The following is a 10,621-nucleotide window of genomic DNA, read 5'->3' as shown; positions in this document are numbered from 1 at the left end:
CCGGCCTCGCGCCCCACCGACAAAGCAGTAAGACTGAAACCTTCTCCCGGACCTCTCCTGGCGAAAACAGTAGGACTCCGGGGGTTTTTCCGAGTCTTACTCCTACTCCTCTCGTTACTCCTCGTGAATCGTCGCGAAGCCGAGACTCCCCGTGGGAATCGTGGGCTTCCGGACCGATCCTTGACTTGTGCTCTCTTTACTCAACACTCACGACGTTCGAGCAAGAGTAAGTCGTGTAAGCAAGCAGAAGTAGCGTAGAATGCATGGATTGGCACAACCCTCGAGGATAATGTATTGATTGGATATACGATACTCGCTACCAGGTTGGTTATTTACTCGAGTAAAGTACATCCTTGCCCAGACCCGAGCGCGATCTCGGTCGTCGATTCTACCATCGAGCCTTCAGCACCACGGGTAGAGCCGGAGTGGTCAAGTTGATGTACTCCCGCATAACAGTGTTGTACTCGTTGGGGTCCCAGCCATCCCGTAGCCGGAAGTCAAACTTGTGCAGGAGCGCACTGACGACCATGCGCATCTCGAGCGTCGCGAGAGCCTTACCGACGCAACCAATTGGACCAAGGCCAAACGAGACGAAGGCAGCCTCATTGTGCACAAACTCGTCCTTGGTGAGTGTACCAGGCACGCGTGCCTCCTTCGAGTCGAAGTCGATGTGTCCGGAGGCGATGAGCCAACGCTCTGGCCAGAAGGCGGAGGGGAATGAGAAGTAGTGCGGATCGCGGTTTGAAGAGAATGGGGGCATGTAGAAGATAGTCCCGGGAGGTAGTACCCTGTAGCGGGGTCAGAATCGAAGCACGAGGTTACATTGTGTGGAAGAACGCACAAAGAGCCCGCAATCACGGGAGGACCGTGAGGTGGCACTTGCCGTTGTCCCCCTAAATTGGTAGGGTTGTAGAGGCGGAGTGCCTCGTTTCTGTTCAGATACGTTCAGCATAGTTTATGGAAACCGGTGTAGACGTTCCGCAACACTCACATGACCGCGTGTAGGTAGTGCATGTCTTGATAATGCCGGGTGTTGCAGGGGTCGTCGTTCGAGGAGTAGAACTTGTCGATCTCGGTTTGGAGAGCGGTATACGTCGCCGGATTGGCTAAGATGCAGTAGAATATGCTGACCAATGCATTCGCCGTCGTGTCCGACCCAGCAACGATAGCGAGTATCGCATCGCCGATGAGATGCTGTTTCGGAGGAGGAGGGACATCCGAGAGGTCTTCGTTATTCTGCATTGTCTCGTAAGTTCATGTCGGACGGTCCGCAGACGAATAATGGAGGACTCACAAGGTAGTGGAACAAGTCTCGGGTGGAGGAACCGCGCTGCAATCGCTTTGCGGCGAACGTTCTTGCGGTGGTATGTAAGGAACGCAGCGCCCAACCAGTGCCAGGCATGTGTCCGAGATACACCGCAAACCACGGTATCACGGTGAAGACGGAAGCAATACTGAAAGTCGCGATCAGAACATCAGTAAGCAGACTATGAGCACGGCGATTCCAATTGCAGTCGCATACCTCATGCCTCTCTGCAGCATCCGGAAGGGGTTCGTATGTTCGCCGTCCCGGAGAAGTTCAATTCCCCCTCCGAACCTAGTCATGTCAGTACTCAAATATGTGGCATGCCAAGTCGGTACTCACGCCATATCACACATGAAGTCCATACTGCGTGAAAAGTCAGCAGGGCGAACTCGCTCATGAGATTGAGAGGTACGTACGAGAACATGCCCATCCACTTGCTCAAGTCGACCTCGCCTTTTTGCTCTTCTAGACGGCGGACTAAGAGCTGAACTCGCGCCGTGAGCGGATGCTCGTATTCCTTGATCGCGGTTTGGTTGAGTCCGCGGTTCCAAGGACGACGACGAAGCGCATGTTCTTCGGGGTCCCGGAGGCCCATCATCGTTAAGTTCTTGTAGGACATCTTGATCCCGATGTTCCCTGGGAGAGTGGGCTGTTAGCTCAATTCGCGGGCATTCAAGACGATCGTACATGGGCCGCGCGACACGTTCCATAGCTTGGGCATAGCGGTAGGATCGATGATGGACAAAGTATTGGGTCCTGAACGGACGACGAAACCATGAGATCTCGAAGACGCGATAGATGGGAATCAATAGGGATCGGCGTACCAATACGAACGACACTGCCGTATTGCTTGTGCAGAGCATCGATCGCCGTCGCCTTCCTTCCTGTGGCGGCGTAGTATGCGCCCACAAACTCGGTCGCCCTACGCAACGGCGGTCCAGGATAGCGGGCGAGAGGGTGCCACGGAGAGAGACGGTACACGACAATAGAGGCTAGCAGTGAGATCACGTATGTGGCGAGTGACTTCACAAATGCACTCGAGTACGTCCAGCCGCGCTCAGGACGGGACGCGACAAGCGTAGCGACCAACGCAGGTGGGACGAAAATCAGCACAGCGTGGACCCGTAGAGAGTACGTCTCATGACGGCGGAATATATGATGCGCGATCTAAGTCTGGTATGAGCATGCGGCCAAGCAACGACCTGGAGAGTACTGTGCACTCACAACAGCAGACAAGACAGACAGCGCGACGAGGTCGGCCTTCTCAGGATTGGGCATGCTGGTACTCGAACTGGAATGAAGGAGGTAAGTTCGTTGAGCAGCATTATCATTTCATATATGTGAAGCGGCACTTCACCCCTGCAAGCTGCTGCAGGCTCATCATGAGCGTCGTTGCCCTGTGGGCGGCGCTGCGCTGGTACCATCAGCTGCGTCTCTGTTTGCGTCCAGAATCAGGTGGCGTTCGCCATGCAGGATCGGCGCAAGCAGTGATGGAGAATGCAACGCCGGGATGAGACATATTCGACTCAGGGCCTCGGGACGCTCTGAGAAGAAGCATTTGTTAGTATCTGATTATCAAGCTAAGGCCCGGGGTGCCGCGAATTGGCGACCTACTGACTGCCATCAGGACATAACGTTCAGACCCAAGCCGACTTGGAAGATGCATGGGTGCTTCGCGGCAGCGCTGATGGTTGGATGCTCGCATGAATGGCATCAAATTCACAAGGACCCACAATTCTCGTACGTAAAGGTCGATTCGGTCGTGACAGTGGCACTCTGAGCGGCGAGAGACTTGGGCCGATCTTCTTCCATGTCGCTCATCCTGCGCTCGTCCGCCGACCGGTCTGTCAGCGATTATCGTGGAAAGGAGAAGGTCCCACTCATACCTTCGTCTGTCCAGCATCAAGAGGGGTCTCGGACAAGCCATGGGTAGATTGTATATGATGGTCATATTTCAACAATCCGCGCGTCTACATACTCGGATATCCGAAGGCCGTGTACTAGGCGCCCCCGTCGCGACTCGTCCTGCAACCATGACCCGGTGAGTATCCCACAGACTACCCATTCTCTCGACTGGATTGCTGAACATGGTATTGGAAGCTTCTCCTGATCTGTGAGTCTTCTGATACTTGCGCAACCCACTGACACCCGAGTCGCCACGAGCGAAGCCATGTATAGTAGCCGGTAGTCGCCTTTCTCGTCCGATGTCGGCGCACTCATGAACTTCCGCCACCGCTCAGACGGAGTTCCGACCAAGGTGCGACGGGTCTTCTGTGATGGAGAAGCCTCAACCACATGCCGTATGGTCTGCGAATGGGCGCAATCACCATCGTGAACTGGGCGCCACGCTCGTGCTCTGTCCAACTCTCACGCAGGGAAATGTCCGTACACGTTCTTACCATATCTTTTTGTCTTCGTGCCTTGACACAATTTCAAGAGACGGAAGACGTCTGATGATGCAACAGACATGACACACGCTGTCCGAACGATGAGTACACATACATTGCTTCACGCACAGTGCTCGTACCCGTTACGACCCCCCACCTCATTGACCCACCTCCACCTTCTAGGACGGTACTGTCTGCTGTCTTTATACCAGCAACGATGAATCCGTGGCATCTCGCCAAGGCTCCGGCATTGGCTCTCATCATCGTGGCGGAACGTATAGCGTTCCACCCGCCCACGAAGCCACCTACAAAAGAGGCCGCTGACCGGAGTAAGTTCGGGCGCACGGACTTGATTGCCTGGTCGACTGGAAAGCTGAACCTATTGAACTATGTGAGTGCCCCAACCTTGGAAGTTGACCCTGCGAGTATCGCGAATTGACTTACTCTACCTCCATTCAGGTTGTCCTGTATCCACCACAAGTTGCGGAATGTATCGCCGTCCTCGCCCGAGAATTCCCTTCCCCACTCTCCACCCGCATCCTTTCCCTGCTATTCGACGACCCCGCTGCTGTCGACAGGCTGGTCATCGAGCGCACGTTTGTCGTGGGCTTCTTGCTAGTGGTGTCAGGGGGCGTCATCCGCAAGATATGCTACGACACCCTCGGGAAGTTCTTCACCTACCAGCTCGCGGTCTTCAAGGACCACAAGCTCGTTACGACCGGGCCCTACGCGATTGTCCGCCATCCAGCATACACCGGATTCCTCATCGCGAGCACGGGCTTGCTGCTCGTCATGTTCACGCCCGGTTCATATCTGTGGGAGACCGGGATCCTGAAGACATGGTGGAAAGCCGTCCTCTGGAGCATGTGGGCATTCGTGTCGGTGATCATGGTGCAGTTGTCCGCTGTCAAGCGTGTACCGAGGGAGGATTCAGTGCTGCATGAGCAGTTCGGGAAGGAATGGGAGGCGTGGGCGCAGAGGACACCGTACAAGCTCGTCCCTTATGTGTATTGACCTCGGTGCTAGTGCAGCTATGTATGAAGTCTAATGGCCTTGGTTACTCTCGAGGCCATTAATTTAGTTCCGCGGAGGCTCCGTTCAAGCTCCGCCACAGTGTGGAGAGACAGCCGAGCCGGCAGCTTCAACTCCGCTCGGCATCAGACTTGAGCGCTTTGAGCGTTTTTGCCTCGACGGACTCCATCTACGGTCTCCTCTCATGGTCATCAACACTCGCAAGAGAGGGACTTGAAGGACCGATTCGTCAAGAGTCCTGAACCTGTACCGCACACCGGGAAGGCTGAGAATACTCAGGCTACTCTACATTCCGTCTCGGAAGCAGTACTCGAGCTCGTGGTACGCGCCAACTGTCCATCGACAAGGAAGCAGCTGATGCTCTGTCGTTTACCCGGGCGCTGGTTTCGTCGGCGGTCAGGTAGTCTTCGTCGCTCATCAGAGATGCACCATAGCATATCGCCCGAGAAGACGTCTGAGGTAGACACGGCCACACAATGGCAACCGGCGCAGTGTATTCAGTATCTCCGCCTCGTTATAACTATCAGTTAACGACACTAAGAACGCATGCTAGGAAAACTGAGCCCCCAACTCTAGAGATCTCTCTCCTCTTGCCCTCGAATGTCCGCGTCACAAGCTATCCCGGCAGTGGACACCACCTATGGAGCGTACCTCATAAGTACACTCGTCGGCGTAATGTAAGAGGTCGTACTAGTTGTCTAAAGTACCGGTGCTGACTCTCTAGTGTTCAGGCTTCAGGGAACCATATTCCACCAGACCTATCGTTACGTCAAGCTGTTCCCCAATGATCTGCGCTATATCAAGCTCTGGGTACGTCGTATTATCGCAAATCCTGATCGGCATGAGCACTTACTTGAGACGTCGCGCTCAAGGTTGCATCGGTCGTGTAAGGCTTTTTAGTCTCCATGCATGTCCCCCAGATGCCGACTTTCATCAGCTTTGTGGAGGTGATTAACACTCTCTTCACCATGCATGCGTCGTCGGTGCGTGTTTACAAGACCTATGAACATGTCCTCAGCCGTCGGTCTCGCATAGATACTTCTACATGGTCACGAATATCTTCAATGTCGCGGTCCTCACTGAAAAGCCTGTCTGGTAAGCTGTATTGTCCGTAGTTGCAGTCTTCTGTTCTGATCGCTATGTTAGGTCTATCTCCGTATGTTTGATTTCATATAACAACATGTCAAGCGTGCATCTACTTACGCCTGAAGCCTCAATAGTGGACGGCAGCCCCCGGAGTGAGTGAGGTCACTCGTTAATATCCTAATCCACGATGTTCATGCAGTCCTTCCTAGTGTGCGTCGGCCCTCCTTGTTGAGATGTGAGTTTATTGCAGGTGAATATCCGATGAATATTGATGAGAGTGCATCTCAGTTTCTTCGGGCGACGCCTGTGGCTCGGTGAGAGTCTCGTAGTCGTCGCACAGGCTTGCGTGCTGATTCGAGTGCATGTTCATAGTAGGACGCCAGTTTCGCCCTATCGTGGCCTTTGCCGTGAGGATGCTCTTCTCCCCGCGGAAAGATGCCCAGCTCATTCACATTCGCAGCTTTTGCTTGACGTCTCTTTCTTTGGTGAGTCCTCGGAAGATCGTCCCCCTATATGCTGACTAATTCGAGGTCACCAGCGTGCTTCCTCGGTCAGTGTCGCACATTGTTATTCATTCCGAAATGCTGTTGACTCTCTTCTAGCATTGGATATTATAGGGTATGTGTGCCCGTGCAACTTAGTCCGCTACGGCGTCGATGCTCATATGTTCATGGTTCAACAGTGCTACTGCGCGAACTAATGATGAATTCTTCAAGCATTCGGTAGTTCATGCCCCTTCCCGAAACGCTCCTTGTTGGCTGACTGGGATGTTCTCTCCCCCTAGTACTTTTCTACGATCGGCGCAGGCTTGATTGGTTCTGGAGACCTGATGGTCACGTCATGCCTCATCTACGTCTTGCGCACAAGTCGTACTGGGATCCGAAGGTACGCACGCTCTGGATGACCACGCTGCCGACCGCTGAATGAAGCCACAGTACAAACTCGCAGCTCGATCTCCTGATTCGCTACGCAGTCGGGACAGGTGCGTTGCGTAGCTTTTGCGACCATATGTGTGGATTCGCTGACATAACCACAACCAGGTTTTCTTATCTGGTGAGCTTGGCTCGCATATAGGTCGGATGCTCTCCTGAAGCAACCCCACCAGCGTGCTAAACGTGTTGATCTTGACCTTTGTAAGTGCATATCATGCCTCGCCAGATGAACCGGGAGCCCAAGGTATGCTGGCAGTCCATCAAATGGCCCGATAACTGGATTTACACCGGGCTCACGACGATCATTACCAAGAGTGAGTTCCCTGTCGTCGTTCGCCATCCATGAGTAACATTGATCTCATCCGTTCAGTGTACGCGAACGCTCTTCTTGTTTCGTGAGTGTGACATCCGTTCACTAGACATGCTCGCAGCTGACATCCGACGCTTCCCCATGACAGCCTCAACGCCCGCCGCTCCGAAGTCGACGAGGGCGAACTCAAGCCTGAGGACTTCATGGGCCACTTCGACACAGATATAATCGGCGGGATTCCTTCTGCCGGTGGGTTTGATCATACCACTTTCCCGAACGGCTCTCGGAGGACGTCGGCGCCGACTCAGGGCACGACCATGACTGGTGAACGGCTGGACGCGGAGACTACCTTGTCCGTATACGAACACAAGCCTCGGTACCCTTCCGGCCTGCTCAGAGAAGGAGACTGTTGAGGACTTCCCTTCTATGAGGATCACGTCTTTCTTGTAACACCATCTTTGTGATATTCTATCTCGGCGGTTGTCGGCTTGAAGTGCCGACCCGTGTGTTGTATGTTTTCAGAAGTTTGCATGTTCATGAGCGCCGCGTGTATCAGGGCCAGAGGCTTGAAGGGTCGCCTCGAGATGAATGCTGCGCTGATCGGCCACCCGGTGGTCGCTATCCTCTGGAAGGCCTGCCATGATCTGGCTGGTCGCCACTGGAGAAATATGGACTTGGTCTCTTTTCGTCGGTCTCCGTACTCGTGACACTGATCTTCGTTCGCTTGCAGATAACGCCACTGGGAGAGAAGGATGGAATGATCATCGACCCTACTACTGGGCGGTGCACCCTTGAATTCACCGATTTGTGGGCGTCCGTGTGAACCACCTGCGGTCTAGCTGCATCGGCGGAAAACCATCATGTGTCATACGGACGCTCAGTGACGGTGCATCAGGGCCCTAGCACTGGCAGTGTTACTAGCAGTGCAACAAGGTCTGTCTCCGAACCCTATGGAGGACATGTCCTCCTATAAGGTCTTGCACCGAGTGGCGGTACATTTCCACGCTTCCATCCGCGCCCTCTCTCTCTTCTCTCTCACCGGAAGTACAGCATGGGGTCTTCTCCCAGCGATCTTGTCGCTGTCTCTGTCGCTCTCGCTCTCGTGTGTACCGGTGCTCGTTCCGTTTATGCCGAAATGAAACACTGATGATCTTCATTCGGAATTAGGTCGCACACCAAATATTCCGCCGCCACGAGACCTATGCCCCCTCGGCTCATGCAGTGCTCATCTTCGGACCGCCCTGTGCCGTGGCGGCGTACGTCTCAAGCTACCCCGGGTCCAGTTGGACATTCGCCAATGCGTTCCGGAAGTCTCTCGCCACATACGTCGTCTCTCTGCTCTCTTCCATCGTCGCATACCGCATTTCCCCATGGCATCCCCTCGCTCGTTATCCTGGACCTTTGCTGCACAAGACCACGAATCTGGTCGCTGGGATCTGGACGGCGTCAGGATATAGGAACCAGCATATAAGGAGCCTCCATGAGCGGTACGGGGATGTTGTCCGCATAGGTGAGCCATCGATCTGGCATGACCCTCGGATCGCGACTGAACTGGTAACAGCTCCGAACGAACTGTCGATCTGCGATGTGTCGGCAATTCCATATCTGACTAACGTGCCCAAAGGCCCAGGTGATTGAGGCATATCTGACTGACCATCCTGTTCCACGTACTGACGACGAGTAAAGGCATGGTCGGGTTCGCTATGTCTGAGGAACGGGTGACCATGATGGGCATCAAGGATCAGGAAGAGCACCTACGGCGTCGGCGTCCTTGGATCCGGGGACTCAACCAATCTGCGCTCAAGGAGTACGAAGCTCCTGTGACGGCTAGGGTCCAATTGCTCTTGCGGTGCTTGGAAGAACAAGAAGGAGAGGTGGACCTCAGCCAATGGTTCTCTTTTCTCGCGTATGTTCCTCTTGTTCCTCGTGATATATCCATTATTCTCAATTCGCGCTCGACAGTCAAGACATTATGGGTGATATGGCGTGAGTACGATTCCTCCATTTTGTTGCTTAACGTACTGATTCACGCTATGACTTTGCATAGATTCGGAGGTGTAACGGAGCTCATTCGGGACCGTGGTCGAAACAATATCTTTTCCGTGATCGAAGAGGGTCTCGCGTGCGTTCCGCTCGATTCCTATCAGCGTGTTCCAACGACTGATGTCCTGCCCAGTATCGGTACCACCTTTGGTCAGCTACCATGGCTAGGCATATACGTTGGACGTATACCCGGTGCTGCGCGCAAACTCACGACCTTGTGGAACACTGCCAGAGAGCTTGCCAAGAAACGCCTCGAGCGAGGTTCGACGAAGCCTGATTTATTCTATTACTTGGTACGTCGCCCTCGGCTCTATCCTCCACGCACACGGACGCCGACTTGCGAGTCTCTGATCGTACAGAACAACGAAGACCTCCCCGATGCTCCCCCGCCGCCACATGAACACTTGGCTGACGATGCTCTCCTAGCGGTCATTGGCGGTTCGGACACGTCCTCGGTAGCGCTCAACAACATGTTCTTCTGCCTCCTTACCCATCCTGCTGCCTACGCTGCTCTACAGGCGGATGTTGACCGTGCATTCCGTCCGGAAGATAATCCGTATAACACTCATCGCTATACAGAGATGCATTACCTGCGTGCTGTCATGTGAGTCGAGTCCTTGATTTCGTATGCGTTTCGTGGAACCCATACAAAACCACTTGTGATAGAAACGAGACTTTGCGTCTCTATCATCCCGCCGGTATCGGAGGTCAGCACCAAGTTCCCGCGAATGGTCCGGGAGTAGCTGCCGGATCGCTGTAAGTATTGCCTGCTATTACGCAAGCTTGGACCTGTATATTAACAGTCAACTCCCGCACTAGGTACATCCCTCCCGGAACTATATTTTTCCTCACCGTCCATGCTCTTCACCTCAATCCTCGCAACTTCTCCTATCCTACCGAGTTCTGGCCCGAGAGATGGCTGATAGAATGGGGCCATCTCCGAATTGAAGATGCACGGATGCCTGATGGCAAGCCCCGCCTCAGCATGGACGACTTTGTGCACAATGAGGCCGCATTCACCCCGTTCGGAACCGGGATATACAACTGCGTAGGAAAGGGTCTGGCGATGTTGGAGATGCGCATGACAGTGACTGCCCTCATGCACAAGTTCGAGTTGCGTCTCCGTGATGGTTGGAACACGAGTGAGTTCCCGGCGCAGATGAAGGAGTACGTGACTTCTACAAGACCGTCGTTGCCGGTGGTATTGTCTCCGCGTTGGTAGACCGTAGAGGCGTCTTCGACATTCACTGGTTTAGCTCGTCAATTGATACATTTATTTACTTCCCCGCGTGAGATGGGCTTAACTTAAGGCTGATCACATTTGCTGGTACGGTTGGTAGAGCGCGTGGGCAGAGGGGCGCGCAGTTGCCAGTGCCGCTGCGAGGCCGGGCCGTCATCAGCTGCACCGGTATTCCCCGGGCCGGCACGCTCCCTGTATGAGCGCCGCCGCTCACTTGGTACATTCCTCTCGAGCTACCAACCCAACTCGAACTCTGGTCAAACTCCATGCAATATACTCAAGTTC

At 54.1% G+C, this 10,621-nt stretch overlaps 4 protein-coding genes across 4 annotated transcripts; 3 read left to right on the top strand and 1 right to left on the bottom strand.

Moving 5' to 3' along the window:
- Window positions 1-276: 276 nt before the first annotated feature.
- L226DRAFT_390492 (high nitrogen upregulated cytochrome P450 monooxygenase 2) lies at window positions 277-2,794 on the bottom strand. The gene is made up of 11 exons (XM_067674481.1): window positions 2,664-2,794; window positions 2,531-2,597; window positions 2,131-2,473; window positions 1,994-2,062; window positions 1,723-1,942; window positions 1,646-1,669; window positions 1,523-1,597; window positions 1,295-1,454; window positions 992-1,236; window positions 842-931; window positions 277-788 (listed from the first exon to the last, which is right to left on the bottom strand). The coding sequence occupies exons 2-11, from the start codon at window positions 2,582-2,584 to the stop codon at window positions 389-391; spliced, it is 1,680 nt and encodes a 559-aa protein (XP_067536420.1). The 5' UTR covers window positions 2,585-2,597; window positions 2,664-2,794; the 3' UTR covers window positions 277-388.
- A 1,116-nt stretch (window positions 2,795-3,910) lies between these two features.
- Window positions 3,911-4,707, top strand: L226DRAFT_461162 (ICMT-domain-containing protein; the record flags this gene model as incomplete). Its single annotated transcript, XM_067675634.1, has 2 exons — window positions 3,911-4,084; window positions 4,153-4,707. 2 exons carry the CDS (start codon window positions 3,911-3,913, stop codon window positions 4,705-4,707), a joined length of 729 nt encoding a protein of 242 aa, XP_067536419.1.
- Window positions 4,708-4,894: 187 nt separating this feature from the next.
- Window positions 4,895-7,976, top strand: L226DRAFT_390396 (uncharacterized protein). Its single transcript, XM_067674480.1, has 23 exons — window positions 4,895-5,046; window positions 5,302-5,402; window positions 5,457-5,535; window positions 5,598-5,611; window positions 5,663-5,704; window positions 5,761-5,820; window positions 5,872-5,881; window positions 5,946-5,963; window positions 6,021-6,046; window positions 6,100-6,125; window positions 6,184-6,218; window positions 6,272-6,296; window positions 6,350-6,361; window positions 6,414-6,429; window positions 6,494-6,533; window positions 6,596-6,696; window positions 6,747-6,793; window positions 6,852-6,864; window positions 6,917-6,944; window positions 7,000-7,057; window positions 7,114-7,138; window positions 7,202-7,302; window positions 7,784-7,976. Exons 2-23 carry the CDS (start codon window positions 5,326-5,328, stop codon window positions 7,846-7,848), a joined length of 918 nt encoding a protein of 305 aa, XP_067536418.1. The 5' UTR covers window positions 4,895-5,046; window positions 5,302-5,325; the 3' UTR covers window positions 7,849-7,976.
- Window positions 7,977-8,067: 91 nt separating this feature from the next.
- On the top strand, window positions 8,068-10,382 carry L226DRAFT_533921 (high nitrogen upregulated cytochrome P450 monooxygenase 2). Its single transcript, XM_067680565.1, has 10 exons — window positions 8,068-8,155; window positions 8,221-8,563; window positions 8,615-8,683; window positions 8,740-8,959; window positions 9,016-9,039; window positions 9,101-9,175; window positions 9,230-9,389; window positions 9,456-9,700; window positions 9,763-9,852; window positions 9,916-10,382. Exons 1-10 carry the CDS (start codon window positions 8,105-8,107, stop codon window positions 10,316-10,318), a joined length of 1,680 nt encoding a protein of 559 aa, XP_067536417.1. The 5' UTR covers window positions 8,068-8,104; the 3' UTR covers window positions 10,319-10,382.
- Window positions 10,383-10,621: the final 239 nt, after the last annotated feature.

This window comes from Lentinus tigrinus (genome assembly GCF_003813185.1).
Source record: "Lentinus tigrinus ALCF2SS1-7 unplaced genomic scaffold L226scaffold_9, whole genome shotgun sequence".
NCBI classification, from domain to species: Eukaryota; Fungi; Basidiomycota; class Agaricomycetes; order Polyporales; family Polyporaceae; genus Lentinus; species Lentinus tigrinus.
This window is presented reverse-complemented; position numbering and strand designations above follow the sequence as displayed.